This window comes from Geotrypetes seraphini, chromosome 13, assembly GCF_902459505.1.
Source record: "Geotrypetes seraphini chromosome 13, aGeoSer1.1, whole genome shotgun sequence".
NCBI lineage: Eukaryota > Metazoa > Chordata > Amphibia > Gymnophiona > Dermophiidae > Geotrypetes > Geotrypetes seraphini.
This window is the reverse complement of record NC_047096.1, coordinates 31,539,504-31,565,253: the sequence shown is the minus strand read 5'-3', so window position 1 is coordinate 31,565,253 and position 25,750 is coordinate 31,539,504. Positions and strand designations below refer to the sequence as shown.

General features: G+C 42.3%; 1 protein-coding gene across 11 annotated transcripts in view; it reads left to right on the top strand.

The window, feature by feature from the left end:
- NCAM1 (neural cell adhesion molecule 1) overlaps window positions 1–25,750 on the top strand; it is a 462,617-nt gene that overhangs the window by 261,713 nt on the left and 175,154 nt on the right. For all 11 annotated transcript variants that reach the window (XM_033917705.1, XM_033917707.1, XM_033917704.1 and 8 more), the window contains exons 2-8: window positions 3,507–3,581; window positions 6,301–6,510; window positions 16,036–16,176; window positions 17,671–17,808; window positions 19,789–19,906; window positions 21,286–21,449; window positions 23,821–23,963. In XM_033917705.1, the coding sequence (XP_033773596.1) occupies window positions 3,507–3,581; window positions 6,301–6,510; window positions 16,036–16,176; window positions 17,671–17,808; window positions 19,789–19,906; window positions 21,286–21,449; window positions 23,821–23,963 (989 nt within the window). The remainder of the gene's footprint in view (window positions 1–3,506; window positions 3,582–6,300; window positions 6,511–16,035; window positions 16,177–17,670; window positions 17,809–19,788; window positions 19,907–21,285; window positions 21,450–23,820; window positions 23,964–25,750) is intronic.

Here is a 25,750-nt window from a genome sequence, read left to right as displayed (position 1 = left end):
CGGGTCCCCCTAGTCCGTTGAAGATTAGGTCAAGAGTGGCTTCTCCCCGTGTTGGTTCCGTGACTAGCTGTTCCATGAAACAGTCCCTCGCGACCTCCAGGAATTTGGTCTCCCTCATGCAGTTTGAGTGCCCGATATTCCAGTCTATCCCAGGGTAATTGAAGTCCCCCATCACCACCACACTTCCGTTTTTGCATACCTGCCTCAGTTCAGCCTCCAGGTCCTAGTCGATTTCTTCCGGTTGTCCAGGTGGGCGATAGTACAGACCCAATTTTATGTCTGCTCCAGTTCCTCCCGGTAGCTTAACCCATAGTGATTTCAAGCCATCCACCCTTACTGTTGTTTCCATCCTGGTTGAGAGTATGGAGTCTTTTATATATAGCGCTATTCCTCCACCCTTTTTGTGGGTCCTTTCTCTCCTGTAGAGTTTGTACCCTGGTATGGCCACATCCCATTTATTGTCATCAGTCCACCACGTTTCTGTAACTCCAATTATGTCTAGGTCCTTCTTGCTGGCTATGACTTCCAGCTCTCCTATTTTGGCCCTTAGGCTCCTAGCATTAGTGTATAGGCAATGTAAGTCCCGGTTGTTTGCCCTCTGCTGGTTTTCCTCATGGTTTGGCACTCCTGCCGACCCCCTCATAGGTTGCCAGTCCCCGAGCCTCGTCTCGGTCATCCTCCTGCGGTGTGTCTGTTTCGTCCTCAGCCTGTTTCCCCATTTTTGGTTGTCCCTCTGGCTCCCGTTATTCTCTATGCCCCTCATGATCTTGAAGGTCTCTATCATATCTCCCCTGAGCCTCCTTTTTTCCAGAGAGAAGAGCCCCAGCCTATCCAACCTCTTGGCGTATGGGCAGTGTTCCAGCCCTCTTACCAGTTTCATTGCTCTCCTTTGGACTCTCTCAAGTACCGCCATGTCCTTCTTGAGGTACGGCGACCAATATTGAACGCAGTATTCCAGATGTGGATGCACCATCGCTCAATACAATGGCATGATGACTTCCCGCGTCCTGGTCGTTATGCCCCTCTTTATGATGCCCAGCATCCTGTTGGCTTTTTTCGAGGCTGGCTTTGGAACTCAAATGCTATTTTTAGTGTAATTTAAATGTTACTACCTACTGTAACTCAGATGTTGTATTATCAACTATCAGAATATGTCGTATCTGTCATGTCTTGATCTATACTGTATATGTACTCCTGTAACCCGTTCTGGGCTTCTTTGGGAGGACAGGATAAATAAATAAACCTGCTGGTTCTTGCAGAGTCAAGTAGCTTTTTGGCAATCTTTGGGGAAATTCTATAAATGGCACCCAAAGTTAAGTGCCAGGAAGATTCGCACTAAGCTAGTATTCTGCAGAGGGTGTGCTATTCAGCGCAGATCTTGAGCCTGCTTTGGATGCGGCACTTACAGTATGCCTGCTAAAATCTGGTGTAAATGCTGACATGCAACTAATATATATATACTTCAGCAGGGAGAAATTATCTCACTGCATTAATTACCTTCATTCAGTTTTATATTCGTTAATAGTTCATGGTACCTCAGCGGGCCACCACATACTCAAATACTCTCATAGTACGTGGCTTTATGCTCACCCTCCTCATTGGAACCAATATATTTTTTAGTTTTATACTTATTTGCAATTTTATAAGTGTGTAATTCACTACTGAGGATACTTAGCTTTAAGCTGTTGGCTTGTTTAGCAAGACGCTGTGCATGGGAGTTTTTACGACAACACCAACATGTTTCGCCCGTGTATATTAGTGGGCTTTCTCAAGGCTCCAACTCCCTGTGAAGTATAAAATACAAGTGTAAATTACGCTAATCCACCTTCCCAGCTTATTAAAACGCTGTTGCCAAGTATAGTTATCTAAAACGTGTTTAAATCTTTCTTACCGTTCATAAACATTCTGCCTCCAAAGCGCCAAAGCGAAATGGCTGGCCGGCTTAAAATCACATGATTTATAGGCTCCCTCCCACCATACGTCACTGTCCACCATTTTGTGAGTAGTGACGTCAGGGGTTGGAGTCAATTCTTTTATAATTGGGTACATTGAATCTATATAAGACCGGAGGACACCTCAAGACCTAACTCGACTTAATAACTTAATACGGACTTAATAACTCGACTTAATACGGACTTAATAACGAGCTAGAGTGGGCTTCCCTTATTTAGGATATGTCAGGATTTTAGATCGAGTTAGGTCTTGAGGTGTCCTCCGGTCTTATATAGATTCAATGTACCCAATTATAAAAGAATTGACTCCAACCCCTGACGTCACTACTCACAAAATGGTGGACAGTGACGTATGGTGGGAGGGAGCCTATAAATCATGTGATTTTAAGCCGGCCAGCCATTTCGCTTTGGCGCTTTGGAGGCAGAATGTTTATGAACGGTAAGAAAGATTTAAACACGTTTTAGATAACTATACTTGGCAACAGCGTTTTAATAAGCTGGGAAGGTGGATTAGCGTAATTTACACTTGTATTTTATACTTCACAGGGAGTTGGAGCCTTGAGAAAGCCCACTAATATACACGGGCGAAACATGTTGGTGTTGTCGTAAAAACTCCCATGCACAGCGTCTTGCTAAACAAGCCAACAGCTTAAAGCTAAGTATCCTCAGTAGTGAATTACACACTTATAAAATTGCAAATAAGTATAAAACTAAAAAATATATTGGTTCCAATGAGGAGGGTGAGCATAAAGCCACGTACTATGAGAGTATTTGAGTATGTGGTGGCCCGCTGAGGTACCATGAACTATTAACGAATATAAAACTGAATGAAGGTAATTAATGCAGTGAGATAATTTCTCCCTGCTGAAGTATATATATATTAGCTTTACTTTTCATTCAAACTGATTTGAATACAGTGCCGAAGTCTACATGACATGCAACTAATGACATTTGGGCATGTAAATGTCCCTATTCTATAACACTGTGCCTAATTTCTGGGAACACCCCTGACCCACCATGGCCCTCTCATGACCATGCCCTCTTTTGAGTTGCACGCTATAAAATTTAGATGCATATTTTATAGAATAGAGCACAGGGCAAATATGTTTGTAAACCCAAATGAGTGTTAATTAACACCAATTATTGATTCTCAACGTCTCAACTGCGCCCAAATTTGGGTGACCTACATATAATCTGGGAACTAGTGACTTTACTATAGGTATTGACCACTTGGACATCCAATTTTTAAGCATGCCAGTTTCCAGTAAATCTATCATACTATCAATGCTGTCTTTGTTGGTGGGTGGGGGACATCTTTTATCTCTGTTCTCCTAGGGTCTTGGTATTATTCTCTTATTACCTCACTTTGTTTGGCATCAGTGAGAGGGGGAGGGTGGGGGGATGGGTTGGGTTGGTAGGGTGGGTTTGATGGTTTTTGTATACAATTTTGAGCTACCTTGTTCTTTGTTCTTGATTTTGATTTTGATTGTAGTTGTATCTTGGTGCTCAATAAAATATATTTAATGATAAATGGTATGTTTTTTTCTCTTACAGCCTCTCTAACAGTGACTATTGTTCCAGACCATGGAGAAATCAGTGCTGGGGAATCCAAATTTTTCTTATGTCAAGGTGGGTGACATGCCTGCTCTTTCTTCACTTGCTGGGTTACATGCCTAAGAATGCAGGCGCTACCGCTGGCAAACGACATCAAGCGTTAGAGCATTTTAATGAAATTTTTCCAAACAATAATGGCAATGATGTAGAAGGCCTGCCTCAGAAATCTCTCTGGAGTTCTATAAGTACAATAATGAAATATAGTTCAAAATGTACCTTGATGTAAAATTTCAGTATACTTTATCATGCGTTCTTTTGGCACAACAATCAACTGCATGATAAATTATACTGAAATTTTACTTCCAGGTCGAGTCTTTTTGAAGAAAAAAGTGTATCATCTATATTTGGTCATCTTCACTGTCTTCTTTTGTGACATCATCTTGTGGAGGTGGTTCTCCTGTTGTGTGACAATGATGCAGAAGTAAACAGTTGTAGAAGCCGTCAGTCAGATAAGAGAGCAAGGTATTGTCATCTTTTTGACATTTTAAGTGTTAACATGTAGAAGGCATAGGCTTTCCTTGGGTTTTGCGTGTGATGATCTCAGGTATTAGTTGTAGATGATGGCTCCTTGTTGATATTTATCTCCCTCACCCAAGTAAATTCTGCATTCTAGGGCTCCTTTAACGCACGTGACTTTTAATCACACGCTAACCCCCGTGCTAGCCGAAAAACTACCGGGGAGGCGGGAGCATCTAGCACAGTCGGCAGTTTAGTGCGCGCTATTACACGCGTTAAACCGCCACCATGACTTCAGAAAAGGAGCCCCTAGTGTTCTTGGCTGCTCTGAAAGTAGGTGACTTTAGCAGTTTGCTTTCTGTCCCTGGTCACTGTTGCAATTGTTCAAGGCATGTGTAGCTGGAGGCTTTAATTCATAGGGTAGATAGTGGGAGAAGCTGCATGTCTTGGTGATTATTTTCAATGTTTTTTTTTGCACGCTAAATGGTGGTGTATACATTGAGATAGCTTGCTATAAAGGGGTATATATTCAGCTGACAACAGACAGTGTTTTTCAGTGGTGGGCCTCGTTCAGGTACTGGCATTGAATATCTAGGTTTATGTGGCCGGCTAGGTCTTATCTGGTTAAGTGAAATAACCACCTAAGTGAATCTGGATGAAGATAGGTCCATGTTTTATGTGGTCCCGTTTGTCTAGTTAACTTAGCTGGTTAAGTATTAGTGAATATTGACACTTAACTACATAAATGCTGACTTTGCCCCAAGACCGCCCACAAAAATAGCTGATGCTGAGTATCAGTGGATAGCCCCAAACAAGCAATTTAACCGGTCAGTGTCCTTTCTTGGTTGGTTAAATCTCTTTGAATTTTGACATCAAAATTGCCTAGATGGTTTGAGGATAATCTTAGAAAGGTAATGTGTGCCTATTTTATGCCATTTTTAAAAGATCATGCATGTGCCTGCTTCACTTTATAAAATATAAGCATAGGTGTGAAAGAACGTGTGCACTTGTAGATATAAGTATATGTAGCAGCTTGAGTGCTGGTGTAAATACTTTGTATAAGTGGATTCTTTCCACAAATCTGTGCACATTGAGATTTTATAAGGAGAGATGCCCACTCTCTCCTGCTGTGCTCGCACAATCCTCCAACTCTGCACCCCCCTCCCTACAAATGGGTAGGATGACTACTCCCTCCCGCCATTGCCCAACCCCTCTGATGAGCCCCACCCCCACCCCTCCCTATCTTATTCAGGAACTTCGGTTGGAGGGACACCTACCCTGCTATGATTGGCAGGCCCGCCGCTTACAAAATGACAGGCCTTTCCCTTCCTGGTGCATCTGGAATGCGCTGGGGAGGGGCCTAAGGCTCTGATTGGCCTAGACACCTAGACGGTTCTGGCCATAGGAGGGGCCTTAAGCAGCCTGGGCCAATCATAGCCTTAGGCCCCTCCCCAGCACATCCCAGGATGCACCGGGAAGAGGAAGGCCTGCTATTTTGTAAGAGGTGGGCCTGAAAGCAAGAGCAGGGTAGGTGTCCTTTTGGCTGAACTTTCTGGATAAGGTATGGAGGAGAGGGGGGTTGTCAGAGGCATGGGGATGTTGTTGGGGGTTGGGTGACAGTGGGAGGGAATGGGCATCCCACCCGCTGTGGGGGGGGAGGTAGAGATGGGAAATTGTGTGAGTGTTGCAGGAGAGAGTGGGCATCTCTCCTGCCAATCTTCAATTTGCGATTGTTCATTTTATTTTGCATGTGGGGGTCTGAGCTGTTAAACCTTACTTTCCTGTCAGTGCCTGAGCCAATCAGCACTCAGGCACCGCAAATGTGTCACAACGAGGTTAGGGAATCACTCAATGATTATAGAGAAACGCTCCGAGTGCTCGTTTTAATATTAATGACCTCGTTGTACTACATTTGCATGGCAGTATTAGAGACTGCTAGAAAACTTGGAAAAGACCACGGTAAGCCATTTTGATAACCTGCCGCTAAAATACATGCACACTAAACTGGCTGAAACCGGTTTAGTGAGCACGTTAAAGGCACATTTTAGTTTTCAGAATCTTCCCCTGTGTTAGGAGTCTAATCTGATTCTATCTTGCATTGTACGTTTTTTTCTATGTAAAGATAATGCTGTTTTAAATTACCTCATACTCTACTTTGGAGGATTTGGCGGGATATAAGATCACATATAATAACATAACATAACTTTAGCCCCAGTTCTTGTGCTTATGCACCTTCTTGACCTCTCATGTCTATTTCCATTTCTGTCTAATTCTTTAGTTACTGGGGATGCAAAAGACATTCAGTGGTATGATCCCAGCGGAGAGCAGCTGTCTACAAACCAGCAAATCTCAGTGGCTCAGACTGATGCTGCCTCCTCCACCCTAACCATCTACAATTCCAAGATTGATGATGCAGGCAACTACAAATGCATAGCCACCAATGCAGCGGGCGACACAGCCGAAGCCACAGTCAACCTGAAGATTTTCCGTAAGGACAAAACCTTGTTGCCTGTCTCCTTGCAAAGAGCTACTATGGGGCTGATTTTTATAAGGCGTCTTCATGGGTGAAATTGTATTTTACATGCAGAAATCACCTTTTATAAAAATGCTCAGAGTGTGTGCATGTAAAAATTTGAAGCTGCTGTGGGTGCAAGTATATCTGTGTATGCTTAATGAACATGGGGTAATTTTTAAGTAGTTAATTTTTATTGATGATAAAGCACACAAACCATAACTTGCTTGCATGCTACATCAAAGAAAAGCCAAACAAAAGGGAGCTAATGTTCTTCGTAACACAGACAAGATCCTTTCAACGTCAGTTCTATATAGAAACATGACTGCAAATAAAGGCCAAATGGCCCATCCGCACCATCCACTATCTCCTCCTCTCCCTTAGAAATCCCATGTGCCTATCCCACACTTTCTTGAATTCAGACACAGTCTTTGTCTCCTCCTCCTCTACTGGGAGAATATTCTATGAATCTACCACCCTAGAAAGCCTAGATATCTCCCTTTACTATATTCATATCTTGCAACCCATTACCTCCTTCGCAACCATCATAAAGGATAGGAATATGGAGTAAATTTTAAAGAGAAATATGCATGTTATCTGTCATATCCTTCAGATAAAGCATATATACCAATAAAATTAATACACACCAAACATATTAAAAGTTCCCTAGGTCTTGGCAGAAAACACACCCTGGCCAGCGAGATACTGTGGTATTTTATTACCCAGTACCAGCTCAACATATCAGCCCATGTCTTCATCCATCCACTCTCTTTCAGCATCCATAAACAGGAAAGCCTTGATTGCTCTCTTGACAGGGTTCTAAAGGAAGAGTATTTCATTGACCACCACATATAGGAAAACTTGCATCCTACATTGATCTAATTGATCTGTATAGCTTATAGGAACTGAATTGAGCGGGGTTGTCTACATGGGCAGTACCATGTAAGGGGATTTTTCAAACTGGCAAACCGAGACTTTCCAATAACACGAAAGGTTAGAGCTAGCAAGTAGCAAACAGATTAAAAGTGTGAAATGCCCAGGCTAATATATTTCCTATTAAACGGCAGTCAGGAGAACTTGTATAGTCAGAAAAGATGGTAAAGGATTGTTTTGTACAGTTTTAAAAAGATTTGTACTCAGATGAGGCGGAGATAGTGGCACAGATATTGATGCTTAATTCTATTTAATCAGGATTGGCACTATTGCAGATGGATAGACCAATTGATTAAAGCTCCTCAGGCCCTTAGAATGATGAGGCAGGGGTGGTCGCCTGTGTTGGATGGGTTTACGGTCAAGTTTTATAGGCAGCTCCTTTCCATCCTTCTACATCTCTTCAATTCCCTGGATGAGCAGCGTCAGCTCCCCTATTATATGCGCCTAGCTGGGGCGACTGTTTTCCTAAAGAAGGGAAAGACCTGTTGTCCTTTGCCTCTTACTGCACTACACTTCTCCCTCCGTATTTGCTGTGCTAGGTGATTAACAGGCTCGCAAATAACTTTTTCATATGTTATTCACTTTTTTCTATTAAAAACCATCGTGAATATGGTGAAACCGCGAATAACATGGAGGGAGACCTGGCCTGTTCCTGAAGGAGAGGCAAAACACGGTGAAAAAAGTGCTGAGAATCGGCAATTTTCTCTGTAAATGCTGATGTAATTTGGGGGGGGAGGAGCCAGCAAGCTAAAAACCGCAAATAATCGAAACCGCGATTGCTGAAAACGCGAATACGGAGGGAGAAGTGCATTTCTTTATTGGAAGGTGATGCGGACAGACTAATGAGCTAGGTTCCTTGGTCGGTCCATCCAGACCAACTGGAATTTGTTGCAGGGTGACAGATCGGGAACAATATTAGGTGAGCTTTGAAATTGCATGAATAGGTAGTGCAGATATGGTGAGAGGCGCTCTTTCTCTCTGTGAATTTTGGAAAAATCTTTCAATCGGGTTGTCTTGGTTGTTTATGTTTAAGGTACTTGAACACGTGGGTCTAGGACCTCGGCCTCTGGGATGGATCAGAGTGCTTTATTAAAAACTCCTAGGATGTGTTGAGGTAAATGGATATATTCTGATCTGTTTCAGCTGTTCCAGGGGACAACGGAATTGATAGCATAGGTCCCTGGCTTTCGAGTGAACATTGCCAAATCTGAGATTTTGAATATTAATTTATTGGCAGAAAGAGTGGCAGCCCTTTGTCAGGCTTTTCCTTTGGGGAGATCCAGGGAGGGTATGGGCTGCCATCTAGGGATTTATTCCCATATTTGCAAATCAAACACTATATTTGGACCTCAGGGATTTTAGGGGACCTCATAGGGGGAAAGGCCGATTTTGAAAAGCTTTTGGGCCCCACTCTGCAGATAGGGGCAATCTCAGTAATTTATAAATGTCTTAATATTAGGAGGGGGGAGATTCTGAAATATATGAAAGCTTGGGCAGAGCAATTTCTATAACTAAATAGGAGAACACATAGCATAAGAACATAAGCATCGCCTCTGCCGAGTCAGACCATAAGTCCATCGTGCCCAGCAGTCCGCACCCGCAGCGGCCCCCCAGGTCCATGACCTGTAGTGTTCTTTCACTTAAAACATTTTATCCTTTATAGTATCCCTCTAGCTATACCCCTCAATCACACAATTCCTTGGGGCTGGCAGCTACGTTGGTGGAAACTGGATAGAAAGTCCTCTTAAGATGGTACTACACACCAGCCTTCTTTGCCAAAATGAGGGCAAGTGGAAATGGGCAGTGTTGGAGGGAGTGTGGGCAGGAGGGGACATATTTTCATATGTGGTGGGAGTGTGGGGTCATTTTGGGCTTTTGGACTTCTGTATTTATAATGCTTTCTCAAATACTGGGAAGGACATTAGACCCCTCTGTGAGGTTGTCATTTTTACACCATTATGACCCCACTCGGGAGGATGGTGAAGTCAGCTTCTTGAAGTTGTTATTAACCGCTGTCCAAATGGTATTGGCTTCTACCTGGAAGATGCCGGCTCCTCTGGATTGGAAATTGGTGGTGGCAAAGATGGATTTGGTATATTGTGTATAGACTAACAGCTTTGAAGAATCATAGACTGGGGAGTTTTTAGGAAGTGGCAAAGATTGGGGAAAAAACTTTGAAATGAAGGAAGATGAGCGGGGAAATTGTTACTGGGAGGTTTGGTGAATGTTACACGGGAGGTGAAAAAGCTGTATTGCTAAATGAGGGGGGTGCTGAAAAGTTCTCAGCCCAACCAAGAAGGGAATAACGTGGAGCCATGAAACTTACAAGTTATTCCACATATTCACCCCTAAATTCAACACACTCGGCATATCATGTCTGAAGTTTCTGTAACCCTTCCAAAAAATACTCTGATGTCTGGTCACTGAAAAACCTGCTCCACTACTGCAGTGACCCCCAGAATCACTTGAAAATTGTCACCCTTCAAAACTCTTTTTAAGGCTTAAAATAGTCAGATGGAGCAAGATCTGGTGAATAGGGTGAATGGTCTATGCACTGAAGCCCCAAGTGCGTCAAAACATTCATCATTTTGCCAGCCTTGTGAGCAGGTGCATTGTCTTGCAAAAAGAGAACTCCTTCCCTCAGCTTCCCTCTCCTTTTTTCTTTCAATGCCTCCTTTAATCGGCACAGCAAGTTACAGTAGTTTTCTGCATTAACTGTTTGGCTCCTTGAAAGATAGTCATTACAACACCTTCTGATGCCAAAACACTGTGGCCATGACCTATCTTGCTGACTTGAATTTCCTTGACCTTGGAGAACCTGAGAGCTACCATTGCATGGGCAGTTGCTTGTCTCATCAACAGTTGTTTGTTTCATCAACAGTAATTATTTGTTCCAAAAGGTTGGCACCAGCTTGCTGGAAATGCTGCAAAATCAACTTGGAAGCATCCGCTCAACGTCATTTCTCATCAGCATTAAAACATTTGGGCACCCACTTGGCTGACAGCTGCTGCATACCCAGCTGCTCATGGATTATATACCCAACACGCTACCTGGATATCTATAGTGTCTCAGCAATTGTTTTAGACAATATTTACTGATCTGCCAAAATATGGTCATGAACATGGTCAACAGTTTCAGGAGTTGACACTGGGTGAGGCATCCCAGACATTGCTGCATTTTTTGTCTTGGAATCTCCACAATGAAAGTTTTCACACCACTTCTTCACTGTGGAGTATGATGGACATTTGTCACTCAATGTTTGCATCATACATTCATGGATTTTCTTTGGAGTTTTTTTCTGCAGGAATAGGAACTTCATGGTTCAATCAGTGATCTGAAACAATGTCAAAACATAGCATTATGATTCTGCAAATTGGCACTTTGCAAAAATAAAATAACACTCTTTTCAGCTACAGTGACAAAATAATGCTCAGAATTTAGGAAGTTGATTGGGTTGAGAACTTTTCAGCACCCCATTGTATGTTTGGGTAGGTGAACTGAAGAACCACAATGTGTTCATCTAATTGTTTGTTGTTCTTTATCGACTTTTATTGTTTGCCACCATAGCTTTTACTTTTATCAATGAAAGTGTTAATTATATATACTAAAAAAAGTAAGAGCTAGGACGTTGCCCTTTCTTGAACAATAGCTAATGGACAGTAGCTCAAGAGAGTAAAGATCTACTCTAGCACATTCTCCTTTTGAATTTCACTTATTAAATTGTTATTAGAATCCAGAATCCAGGCCACAATGTTTTGAATTCTCTGCAGCTTCACAAATTTCCAAGGAACACCTACATAAAGGGCACTGAATAATTGTCTACGAGTATTGACTGTGTCTGACTTAGGGCTCCTTTTACGAAGGTGCGCTAGCGTTTATAGTGCATGCTAGCCGAAAAACTACTGCCTGCTCAAGAGGAGGCGGTAGCGCGCATGGCATTATAGCGCGTGCTATTCTGCGCGTTAAGGTCCTAATGCTCCTTCGTAAAAGGAGCCCTTATTCTTGTTGCACACTGACTTGAGTGAGTTTCTTTTTTTAAAAAAAAAGTGGAAAATATATCCTAAATGAATAAATAGATCATTTACAATAACCTATAGTGCACCAACGCCCGTGTAACAATGCACACGGCTGATGAATCCAAAAACAACATTTTTATCTAACTTCAGTTTTACATAGGTATTTTTCTGCACCAGAATTATCTGTAATATCTTTGAATATCTACATTCGTATTTTAATCAAGCCCTTAAAACTGGTTGCTTCAGGTTAGATTAGAATACTAGAGCCATTAATCTCTGAGAATATATATAATTTACCTCAATTTGTCATATCCATAGCCCAGATTTCACCATTTTATTTATCACTAAACAGCTGTAATTCCTTATCCCCAGTGTCTACAATCTGGATGATATCTGCATACAAATATGGTCAAAACCCAACGTCTTCAATGAGACTTCCCAACACATACTGGATTATTTTAAAAAAGGACAGGCAAAAGATCTGACTTTTGAGATCCTGGAGGTTGTGTTTCATATCTGTAATAGAGAATGACATGGGGACAAATTTTTCTCCGCAGGAACTCAATTTCCCTGTCTCACCCTTGTAAGTTTTGTCACTGTCCCTGTGCCTGCCCCATTCCTATAAGCTCTGTCTTAACCACACAAGCCTCGAACACCTATGATTTTAAAGTGTTTGAGGCTTGTGCAGATGAGGACAGAGCTTGCAAGAATGGGGCAGAGACAAGAAAAGAACTGTCCAGGACGGGAAAATGAGTTCCCGCGGGGACGGGGAAAAATTTGTCCCCGTGTCATTCTCTAATCTGTAGCCTACAACGATGACGTACCAAAAATAAGTTAACCCAGGCCAGGACTCTTTTGCACTCCTTTCCCTGTATCCCACACACATACACAGTTCTTGTGCTATAAAAACTGACTGTGATTCAACAGACTAGCAAATACCCATTGCGGTCATGAAGAGAGTGCAATGGACCTGCTCAGTAAGAATCCTTGGGATAGGGAGGTGGGAAGAATCTAAACATTTTTAAAATTTAGAACTTAGAACAGATGTGACCGGGACATCATAAACAAAATAAATTGGAAACCAGACTTCTTCTATTTGCCCATTGATGATCTAGATTCTTCCAAATGAGTTTTACTTGTTTGTGTGTTTCTGTAGGTACTTCTGACAATAAACAGGCATCCTTGGGTTTATCATTATTGCAACTCAGCATGTGGTACTGCAACACAATTTATTTTGCGTCTGCTCTAGCCAAGGAATCTGTCCCATTGATCTAAATTGCTCAGAGCGTGGGAGCCCCTATAATGTCTTTAGATGGAGGGCTTCTGCTGTGGCCTATTATCAGCCAAGGCATTCTTATTGATTTGTGTAATGGTGGGTGACCGACACAGGAGCGGTAGAGCTAGCTGGGATAGTCATTATCAGTTAAAGTTAGTTTCCCCATGTACTGAAAGCAGTGTTTGGGTTTTGTTTTACTGTGGTAGAACAGCATGCAAAAAGCAGCCTGTACTTTAGGGCACGGTCTTAAATCTGGCCTTTAGCCAAAAGCAAACAGTGCATTTAAGTAAAAAAACAAACAAACAGACAAGTACCCTATGAGCCTAGCCCAGCAACATAGGAAATTTAGGTTGGATTCTGGCATCCACTCCACGGCATAGCAGGGGGTGAGATAATAGTAGTGGTCATGGAACAAGGAAGGAGAAAGGGTATTGAAAGGGATATTGCAGTTATTGCTGCATGGGAACACATGTGGATTCTGAAGTTATTTTGATTTTAAACTCTCAGCCAAGGGACTTCCGATGTAATAGTAGGGCATGGTTTGAGGAAGGGGATAGGAAATATATTTTTTAAATAAAAACCCTGGGTAACTGCAAGTGATGCTTCATGGTGTGCTATGCCGGGCAATCAGATCGCAGAAGGATAGTGAGGAACTCCAGAGCGACTTGTGTCAGTTAGAGAAATAAATGGGCGGAGAAATGGCAGATGAAGTTTAATGTGGAGAAATGCAAAGTAATGCATTTAGGCAGTAAGAATAAGGAACACAAGTATAGAATGTCAGGTGCAACTCTGGGTAAGAGCGAATAAGAAAAGGACCTGGGTGTACTGATAGATAGGATCCTGAAACCGTCAGCACAATGTGCGGCGGTGACAAAGAAATCAAATAGAATGTTGGACATGATAAAGAAGGAAATCACGAGTAGATTGGAGAGGGTCATAATGCCGCTTTATAGAGCAATGGTCAGACCCCACTTGGAATACTGCGTCCAACTTTGGGCTCCCAACCTAAAGAAGGATATAAAACTGCTGGAGAGGGTGCAGAGACAAGCAACAAAACTAGTAAAAGGGATGGAGAAACTGGAATACGAGGAACGACTTAAGAGACTGGGATTGTTCTCCCTTGAGAAAAGGAGACTGTGAGGAGATATGATCGAGACTTTCAAAATACTGAAAAGAATCGACAAAATAGAGCAGGAAAAAAAATTATTTACAATGTCCAATTTGACATGGACAAGAAGACACGGAATGAAGCTAAGGGGGGGACAAGTTCAGGACAAATATCAGGAAGTTCTGCTTCACGCAGAGAGTGGTTGACACCTGGAATGCTCTCCCAGAAGAGGTTATTGCGGAATCGACCCTCCTAGGATTCAAAAGCAAACTAGATGCACATCTCCTTACGAGAGTCATAGAAGGATATGGGTCACTAAAAATTACGCCAGGTGTACACCTGGCAGGGCCTCCGCGTGTGCGGATCGCCGGACTTGATGGACCGAAGGTCTGATCTGGAGATGGCGCTTCATATGTTCTTATGTGATATGATTGTAGGTAGGGTAGATTACATTTTACCTGGAAGCCCAAAGGAACAGGAGAAAATGGGGTTGGGGGCAGAAAAAAATTGCATTCTCTGAATTATTTTGGTAAAGAAATCATTACTATAATGAATAGTTTTGGCGTGCTATAGGTCTAACTGGCCAATAAATTAAAAGGAAGATTCTTTCATTACTTTTCCTAATTCTAATCAATGATTTAAACCCATTCATCATTGTTATCTCAGGTGTTCTTAATACAGCACTGCATAGCCATCACAAAACTTTGTATTTTCTACAGTATCAGAAGACTGACGCTACATAAGAGAAGTTCCCTTATGGTTTTCATTGATTGGGAAAAAAAAATCATTCAGGCCCATATTCTAAAAATATCACCGTTAGGAAGAAGCCAGTGGGTGCTCTAACGGCGCCTAAGTTCATTGTTTTAATTGGTTATTAATGGTGCGGTAATTGACTGTGCCGCTAAAAACCAATTAAAACAAAAAATAGGCACCACACAGCGCCTACAAAACACAGCGCTGGAATCGCGTCTAAGCAGGAACTTAGCAGCGCCAAACATCTAAAGAAGTGTGGTTATGGGCAGCGGTTGACATTTGGCACGATTCTATGTTGAAAGTTTGTGCCGGAAATGTAGGCCTTAAAAACACTGGCCCTACATTTTTGGCACTACCTTTGATGCAGGCCGCGATTCTGAAAATGGTGTTGCAATCTGAGTGAAATGCGACTGGTGCTGTTTTTTTTTTTTTTAGGCGCCTGCCGATTACAGTGCCGCTTTTAGAATCCGGGACTTTATTTTTTGTCACATATTACTATCTCATATTTTGTATATCTGTGTCTTACCATTTGCCATAGAATACTCATAAATCCATAACCTCTCCTGTACTGTGGTAGTATAGGAGTCAAATGTCAGTGACGAGAAAGAGGAACGTACTCTGCCTCTCATTTTCCCTCTCCATAATCACATATCTCCACCATGTTTTTCCTCTGTTGCATACCCTCAATTTGATCCCCACACACCTACACCAATAACAGGCTCAACCTTGCTCTGTTCCCTTCCATCCCAATGGCACACATAACCTTGTTCGGGCTTTCCCTTCATCCATAAGGTGCACACATTCAACCTTGCTCTACACTCCCTTCCCCAGTTTGCTGCAGTGACCACACTCCTTTTTGTTACTCACCCCATTTGAACTTGATTTGCTCGTTGCCTCTTCCCTTCCATGCCCCAGTCATGCGGCAAGAAAAGGATGATATGCCTGGCTGCATATCAGACTATTTCCACATTTTCTGTCAGTGTAGGCCCAACTGTTTATTTGAACCATGTTAGTATCTGTACAGCTCAGTGGTTCAAATGAATAGTTGGACCTAGACAAGCGGAGGATGAAGCTGATGTATACCTCCTCCTCTTCTTGCCATGTGATCTTTCAGGGGGAGGTGGAGAGTGATTGAGGAGAGCTGCTGATGGTGGTGCCAGCACAAATTCTGCATCGCACTGTTCCACAGAATTTCCTCAGGAGTAAAGATTGCCATGCATTTGTGTCTCTGTATTTCCTGTAAAAATGTTTAAATTCAATAGCCTGTATACAAATGCAACAAATATCATTGGATATGAGAGTCTACAAGAGGATCTCACTTTTTTATATACATCTTTATGGCACTCTTTGAAAAGTAGCATCAATTAGCTTTGTATGGATTTTCTTATTTATATATCTGTATATTTTCTTTTAGAGAAGTTGACTTTTAAGAATGCCCCCACTCCTCAGGAGTTCAAAGAAGGAGATGATGCTGTGATAGTGTGTGACGTAGTGAGCACACACACACCCTCCGTCCTATGGCACCACAAGGGAAAAGACATCCTGAAATCAGATGGTAAGAGAGAATGGGCCTCATAATGGGTCTCCCCTATCCATCATTCTAGGCAAAGGGTTTTCAACCCAGTCCTCGGGACACACGGTACAAGCTGGTTTTCAAGATATCCATAATGAATATGTATGAAATAGATGTGGATGCAATGGAAGCAGAGTATGCAGATTTATCTTATGTATATTCATTATGGGTATTTTGAAAACCTGACTGGTTGGGTATGTTTTGAGGACTGGGTTGAAAACCCCTGCTCTAGGCATGTTTCAAATGACAAGAAAGTGTATAGTCTTTTAAAACACCTCCCCAGTTGTGCCTGCAGAAGATAGAGAACCCTCCATACAATTCCAGGTGAAAGAGGAGAATTTATTTTCTATTAATTTACTTTCATATATTTTTTTTTCTTATTCGTTCATAGAAAGTAAACCAGGCAATAGCTCTTAATTTGTGTCCTGAAGGGCTTTGGCAATGGCTTTGTCCATTAGGGGTTATGGCTTAATGGGGAAGGAGGAAAGAAAATGACTATTACTTTTCTTCCTTGGGGGAGTAGTCTGGTGGTTAGAGCACCAGACTTCTTATCTAGGGGTACCTGTTTCAAATCCCACTGCTGCTCCTTGTGATCTTGGGCAAATCACTTAACTCTCAGGTACAAAATTAGATTTTGAGCCCAAATGTAACTCACCCTGAGCTACTACTAAGAAAGGTGTAAGCAAAAAATCCAAATAAGTAAATATATAAAACAGGAGAGACATACACCACTGCATGAAATAAAGCTTATTTTCCCAGTCCATAGATTTATTTATTCAGTTTTCTATACTGTTCTCCCAGGGGAGCTTGGAACGGTTACTTAAATTTATTCAGGTAAGAATTTTTCCCTATTTGTCCCAGTGGGCTCAAAATCTATCTAATGTACCTGGGCAATGGGGTACCAAGTGGCCTGTTAGGCTCACAGGGGACAATGTAGGCCTGAACCCACAATCACAAGGTGCTGAGGCTGAAGTTATAATCTCTGCAGCAGATAATGCATGATTAGAGTTATCTGCTGTCTTCACTGATTCATTTTCTCTCTCTCACTGTTTTGTGATGAAGTAGCAGGACAAGTGTGTAAGCTTCTCTAAAAAGCAGGGAGGCTGTCACCACTTGAAAGTTTATGAGGATGGGAAAAGGGCTTCTCTTCCCCCAGGACACAACATTGGAATAAAGCACTGTCAAGTTTCCTTCAGCCAAGACAAACATGTTCCAATGTGAAATGTACAAACTTGACGGCAGAGGCAACTTTCAAACTCGTCCCCTTCTGCCAGTTTTCTTTACTTTCTACAATACTGCAGAAACATTAGTGTCCAGAGAAGCAGTACGGTACTGTGATGGGAATGGAAATAGTGTGTTGTAGATTTTCTGTGGCACCAGTTCTCAGTTTCAAATGATTTTTTGATTAGCATATTTTAGCTCACGACCTGCATTTCGCCTGTGTGTAATCTTCTGCCCTTTTTATTTTCCTTACAGGCCGATTTGATGTCCTAGCCAATAATTACCTACAGATCCATGGGATCAAGAAAACAGATGAGGGCATTTACCGATGTGAGGGCCGCATCTTGGCCCGTGGAGAGGTGGATTTCAGGAACATTCAGGTGTTAGTAAACGGTGAGTACCATATTTTCACCCATGTACTGCGCACCCGTGTAAAACGCGTACACGGGTATAGCGCACGGGGAACACAAATTTATGTAAAAAAAATTTAATATAGCGCACACACGCGTATACCGCGCATGCTAAAACCTCCTCCCGCCTACTCCGAACCGGCATCCTCCCCCCCCTCCCGCTCGCTTACCTGCGTTTTACAACTTTTTTTTTTCAATCCGATCCGGCATCCCCCCTGCGAACTGGCATCCTCCCCCCCCCCCCCGCGATCCTACATCCCCCCCAGCACCGCAAAACATCTCTTACCCGATTGGGCACCGGCACCAGCACCAATGCACAGGATGTGCCAGTGTCAGTGCCCGAAGATCCTCCCTCGTTGGTTTGGGCTGGGCTGTGCTGGGCGGTGCGGTGCGGGAGAGCTCCTCCTTCTTCCTGCGCCGGGCTGGACTAGGCTTTGAGCATTTGCGCATGCTCAAAGCCTAGTCCAGCCCGGCGCAGGTAGAAGGAGGATCTCTCCCGCACCGCCCAGCCCAGCCCAGCCCAGCCCAAACCAACGAGGGAGGATCTTCGGGCACTGGCACTGGTACGTCCTGTGTTTTGCGGTGATACTGTGATATTTGGAATGTCTATGAGAAAAAAGAGTCAGATATCATCGTCTAATAATAAACTTTTAATGATCATGACTGGAGTTGCCATCCAACATATTACTAATAATTGGAAAGATTATAGGAGGCTTAATTTTAATTTTGGTTTACGAGCATTTCGTTCCAGAAGCATGCTCATAAACCAAATTGCTCATATATCAAAGTAAGTTTCCCCATAGGAAGTAAGGGAAACTGCTTTGATTGGTTCCACCTCCTTCCCCCCCCACGAAGCTACCTGCGCTGCTCCATTCTCCCCCCCCCCCCTTGAGGAATCCGACGCTGTTCCAAACTCCTCCTCGCGATCCAGCTTCCCTCCCCCCCTGCGAACCGGCATCCCCCCCGCTCGCGTTGCCCCCCCTCCACCGTGATCCTACTTTCCCCCCTCCTGAGCAGTCAATGACACTCTTTACCCGACTTGGCACCAGTGCCGGTGCCCGAAGATCCTCCCTCTTATGGCGCAGCTGGGCAGTGCGTCGGAGATCCTCCTTCTGGTCTGGGCTGGGTTGGACTGGCTTTGAGCATTTGCGCATGCTCAAAGCCTTCTGGTCTCGCTCTCAATCTTGGAGAGAGCGAGACCAGAAGGCTTTGAGCACGCGCAAATGCTCAAAGCCAGTCCAGCCCAGCCCAGAAGAAGGAGGATCTCCGACGCACTGCCCAGCCCAGGCCGCGCCAGAAGAGGGAGGATCTTCGGGCACCGGCACTGGTGCCAAGTCGGGTAAAGGATGTCATTGACTGCTCGGCGGGGGGGGGGGGGAAAGTAGGATCGCGGTGGAGGGGGGCAACGTGAGCGGGGGGGGGATGCCGGATCGCGGGGGGGGGGGGTGCTCGTACAGCGAGGCAAGCTCGGTTTGCGAATGTTTTGCTCGTCTTGCAAAACACTCGCAAACTGGTGCACTCGTAAACCGAGGTACCACTGTATATAGAATGGAAAGATCATTAGCGGTACAGAAGGGAAATTATAAAAATTGTATTAAAATATGGGAGCCATTAACATCTTTTTGTCATGATTAAATGCCATTTTTCTATTAATTATACACCACTTAGTATTGGGTGGGGGGAGGGTTTCAAGTATATGATCTTATAATGATTTATGGGCTTTGAGGGAGGGTGGGGGGGTTACATTTGTATTTATAGGTTATAATGATAAGATATTCAAGTGGTTAAATTAATTGAGTTTATTATGAATTTTTGTACACTTGATGAAAGTTTAAAAATGAATAAAGAATTTAAAAAAAACGTATCTAGTGCAGTGTGGGAGATACTACGTATTGTTTGTGAATTTTAGGTACTTCTCTCTTGCTTGAATCTTTAAATCATTCCTTTTCCCCTCTCATTTCAGTTCCTCCAACCATTTTTGCCAAGCAGAGCATAGTGAACAGCACAGCTGGCCTTGGCGAGTCTGTGGTACTGTCGTGTGACGCCAATGGTTTCCCTGAGCCGGAGATCAGCTGGACAAAGTGAGACAGATGCACAGGATTCCTTTTTTTGGGCACATAGTGTGAATGTATACAGACCTTAAAAAAATGAGATTAGACTACCTCCCTTTTTATGTTCCTTCATCCATGTTGTGGGGAGAGGGGAGCACATTGCCTGCTTTTGTTAACCAAAGCAAGTTGTCTATCCTACATTTTAGTTTGGTGGGCGGCAGCTGTCATGAAATGAGAATCAGAGAAAAATTTACCTGGTTTTGTTGGGGTAAGGGTAGAGTTACCATATGGCTCCAGAAAAAGGAGGATGGATTAAAACATCCGGGTTTTACTTCCATTGAAAGCAGTGGAAGTAAGGACAGATTGAGACATCTGGGTTTTACTTCCATTGAAAGCAATGTCTCAATCTATCCTCCTTTTTCTGGAGCCAGATGGTAACCCTAGATAAGGAAGACTGTTTCGTTAGAGATTTGGGTATGGTTATTGGCTGAATATAGCTGAAATACTCTGAGCTTAATGAAATTACCCTAGGTTTAATGAATTCCCTAATTGTACAGTAAATGGTGGAACCTGAATGAATATGACAGGGAATGAACATGGCTTGTGTCTTACTTGCCTTCTCTGTGCATCTATTGTTTGCCACTGTCTGGGATAAACACTAAGCTCTGGAACTTGGGCGTGGCCCAATTATCAGAATCTTCTGATGTGTGCAGTTATTATGCATTGGAAGAGCCCCTGCAGAAGTAGGGGCCAACCAGCAGCTGTTCTTGGACACAATCTTTAGCATTTTACTGCATCATGAGCTATGTGAATGCAGTTGATAACTTACCCTTGTTTCCCTGTGCCCACTGATATACTCCTTCCTTGTGTGCACAACGATGCAGTTTGCAGATTCCCAATCTCTCGCTAAAGGTCACTGCTGGAGAGCTCTGTAGTCAGTGAAAATAGCTCGTCCCTTTTATTAGTTTCACAGAATTATAGAAAGTTGGACTTGTGTGGGATCAATTGCTGTCAAAAACCTCATCCTTTCTTGCTTCCTGCAACCCTTGGTTTCATGATCTGTCTTGTAGTTTAACAGTTAAGGAATTTTACTTGACTAGTGGGCTGGTGTTCAATTAGAGCCAGTAGACCAGCATCAACTAGCCCCAGACTAAGGGATATGGAATTTTCTACCCATGAAATTAGAAAACTTAGAAACATGATGGCAGATAAAGGCCAAATGGCTCATCTAGTCTGCCCATCCACAGTAACAGCCACAGAATAAAGGAAACTGGAGACATAGGGCAAGGTTAAGCTTATGTGTTGGAAGGCAGTTATTTAGAATGATGGGAACTGAGCAGGGGAATGTGGGGGTGTCTGTTATCACAGCGCTCTTTTTAAACATACTTATACACTTTTGATTTGTGCAGAGATAGTGAAACCATTGAAGGACAGGATGAAAAATACAGTTTCAGTGAGGACGGCTCCAGAATGACCATCCACAGGGTCGTGAAGAGTGACGAAGCTGATTATGCATGCATTGCTGAAAATAAAGCCGGGGAGCAGGAGGCATCAATCCTACTGAAAGTCTATGGTGAGGAAGCTCAGCTAGCTTCATCTCTTTCTCTACACACCTCTGTCTTTATGATTTCTGCAAGTGTTTACATTGCCCAAATTGAAGCACAGAAGAGAGGGTACTGAAATTCAGTGTTTCTGTTCCATTAGTTCTTAATTTTCATTTTGATAGGTAGCTGGGTGTTCAGCAGGAGGATATAAAAGAGATGCTAAAGCTTCTTGTGACAAGAAGGAAATGCTAAACCTTTTAGGTGTGAAATGGAAATTGTATGGAGATATATAGTGCCTTGAAAAGTCTTCACACCTATGTATGTTTTTGATATTCTGTTATCTAAAAATTACACTTCAAAATGCATTAATGCAGGAGTTGGTTTCACCGAGCTACACAACAGACCCTATGCTTTCAATATGAATAATGTGAGGAGAGTTCTTCTCCATTATCTTGAGGTGACGAATGATTTTCATCTTTCAGATCATTCTTTTGGGATCACTGGTCCTGGCAGACCTGGGAAACCAGCATCTAAGGCTTCGATTTCCAGATGGATCCACGTAGCTATTTCATCTGACTACATTGGCTGTAGTAAACAGTTGTCAATTACCTTGAAGGCACATTCTACCAGAAGTGTTGTTTCTGCACAAGGAGATTGGTAGGGCAGATACATGGCCCACTCTCCTTACTTTCAGAGTTTTACAGAGTGGATGTGCCAGCACAAATGGATGCCGCTTTTGGTCCTTAGTAATAGCAGTAGGCTCATCTGCGCCGCCCTAAATTAAGGGGACAGCTTTGGTACATCCCTCTCATGATTCATGTTCCTTTTGCAATGGAAGGTAAGATTAGGTTCTTACCTCGATAATCTTCTTTCCAGTATAAAGGAACATGAGTCTTGACACCCGCCCTGTTAGATATCAATTTATCCTGCTTCCTGTGTGAGACATATATGTGTGTCCCTAAATGCTTTCCTTGGAGCAGCCAAGAGAGTATGAAGATCATTAGTTTTCAACTGTCCAGAAATGATGTGATAGCTCACTATGGCAAAGTCTGTGGGAGAGCCTGTATTAGCTTTATAAATGTGAGTGCTGGTTGCACTCAGGTATGTGGCTTTTTTGTGTTCACCTTGCTTGTGTTAAGTTTCATGGGATTTAATTGTCTTTGTTGCAGAGCAGAAAAAGATTTGGCTTGTTTGGGGAGTTCTCCATGCCCTCCTTGTTATTTCTTCTCTTTTAGGGGTAATCAACTGCTTTGGTACAAACTAAGGAGATGGGAACTGCTCACTGACAGAAGGAGGCGGTGCTGAAAAGCTATAGATGATTTCTTCTGCAAAAACATGCGGATAGAGGTGAATAACCTACTGGTCAAGACTCATGTTCCTTTATACTGGAAAGAAGATTATTGAGGTAAAAACCTAATTTTTCCTTATTAACCGCCTTTATGAAGAGATTCACCCAAGTTCCATAACTCCACAGTTGCTGACTTTGGAGGGGTGGCCTGGTTAAAACAGTGTGTTATTGGTGTTAAATTGCTTCCACTTTACAATGACGGATCCAATAGTGCCTCAAGGGATATTCAAACACACTGAAATTTTTCTTGTAGCTTTCCCACAATTTGTATTTTTTAATACCTTTATTCTGGTGTTCTTTCGCCAGCTTTGTGCTCAGCATGTTTAGAACTTTGCTTCAGTTCATCCAGGAGTGTTCAAATCAGTTGAGCTAGGTGGCTCTCTTTAACTTATTAGAGATCATTTCTTTGTGATAAAGGGTGTGAAGATTTATGTAATAAATATTTTTAGTTTATTATTCTTAATTATTTTTTGAACGTTTTTGTAATTGTTCTTTCATGTTGAAAAGTGTAGGTTCTGTTGTGTAGATAATTAAAATTCCTACTTTAGTGTATTTTGAACTATATTTTTAAGATGAAAAATTATGAAAAATATACAAAGGTATAAAGACTTTCATAAGGCACTGTAATTTGACCCAGGATGTCACGCACAACCTTTAGAGTCCAGTCTGTGGTTGGGTTGTCTGTGGTTGGGTTTTCAATTAGTTTGTTGGATACAGGTGTAGAAGTTCATGATGAAATGAGGAAGTATAAATTATGCTCCTAGAGGCTGATCTTTACAAACTTAGAGGTAGTATTAATAGAGTATGGCTTTTGAACTTATTCATGCACCACCCAGGGCTGCTTCTCATCTCTTTCCTTATTTAGAAAGGGGGGGGGCTTAACTATTTTCTCAGCATCTTCTCCTAAAGCTCTAATTCTTCCCTTCCTTTTTTCTTAAACTTTCTTTTTTCTAGCTGAAGGAGTTTGTTCAAACTCACTAAATGAGGGCTAGGTGTGGTATGTTATCTTCATACATTAAATTGGTTTAAAGGAAACTAATTCTGTTTTACAGCAAAACCCAAAATCACCTATGTAGAGAACAAAACAGCCATGGAACAGGAGGATCAGATTACGCTGGCTTGTGAGGCATCCGGAGACCCAATTCCAACCATTAACTGGAGAACTGGAACCAGGAATATCAGCAATGAAGAGAAGGTATAAGGCATGAGGCATTCCAGGAAGTAAAAGTTGGGGTTGGAGGTAGTGAACAACATGATGATGTCACTAGAATGTATACCACCTGCTTGGGATCTCTTCTCCAATCCCTGAGGTCAGGTTCAGTGGAAGAATGAACAGGCATTTAAACTTTTGGGTCAAATGTCCATGGCATAAAGGGTCTCCTCATTCCTCCCTTATAAATTATATTTTCTGATCCCAGCTGGACCATAGAGGGGATGGAGAAACTGATTTCCTCAGCAGGAATCACTTGGGACAAGGGTGCCCTTGCAAGGGTCTTAGGCACTTGTACTCTACAGATCCTCAGTATGAACAATAATATTAGCTTCACCTAATAACAACTGGTTGGACACAGATTCAGAAATAAGTGACTTGCTTGAGATCACTCTTGTAGTCAGTGGCAGAGCTGAGATTTGAACCTGCTATCATCTTACCACCTGTGTTCTGTGGGCTCTAGTTTTTTCCAAGTTATCTGGAAGGTTTGATTCTTCTTCTGTCACCTGGTCCTTGTGGATGGTGGGGAGGAGTGACCAAGTGACATCATCAAAGGAGGAGAATGCAAGGGTGGGTGTCTGATCACCAGTTAACTGTTGACCATGGCTATGTACTAAGGCAAGATTGCCTTTATGTTTGCTGTCTTGTTAATCACATGTCATTGTTCTGAAGGCAAAAATAAGCAGCAGTTTTGAAACAGTGTTTGTAGCTTTAAATTTGTGGTTTGAAGGAGCATGTAGCTTTTTGATTTTGTGCTATCGTCATACATGGTAGTAAATGACAGCCGGGAAGCGCCAATTGCCTATTCATTCTACCCAATCATCTTCTTCTCTGGGTCTCTACTACTACCATGCCTAAACCAGCACTTTTCCCCTATGTCTTTTCCCTATCCTCTTGGTCCCATTCCTGCTCTTGCCCTTTACAGTTGTATGAAAACGTTTAGGTGCTCCTGGTCAAATTGTATGTTTTATTGAATTCCTAGTTGAACAAAAGCTGAAAAGGATTGCTACATTAAAAGTTAAACATGCCATCTTTCTGCACATTTTAATGCATAATTATTATTTAATTGCATCTTTTTACTAATTGAAAATAATAATTAAAAAAAAAAAAATTGCCTGGATATAAGTGGATCAAAAAGTTGGACATTATTTCAGTTGATTCTTTACTACTCTTTATAACAATAGGTAACAATATAAGTGGATCAAAAAGTTAGCCATCATTTCAATTGATTCTTTACTACTCTTTATAACGATAGGTAACAAGGCCCAAACAGTTGAATGGCTCATTAGTCCTTCAGTTAGTCAGGTGAAGCCTAATGGACCCTTCTCTCAGCTTGTGATTGTTATTTTGTCTGCTTTCAATAGCCATGGTCTCTTCTAAGCATTTGTCAGAGCATTTGAAAATAAAGAAAATTCAGTATCACAAAGCTTCCTGATAGCAATTTCAACTGTCAGAAACATAGTTGAGGAATGGAAGTTACATGGGACAATTTGGTAGAGAATTGGTCATATCTTTAAAATAGAAGCCACAGATCATTGCAAATGACCAGCTTAACAATTCTCATCATAAAAGTAATCACTTAAAGTATGTAAAAGAAAACCTTGTGCTCTACAGTTCAAGTGATACCTTTGTAAAATGTCCATTTTTGTAGTAGATAAAGTGTAGTGGTTTTGCTGACATGGGCACCAGTTGTCTTGGTTTATATTGGAAATTATAACCTTTAAGGATTTTCTTTCTAGTTTGCTAGAAGGAAAAGCCAGGGAGGAGTTGCT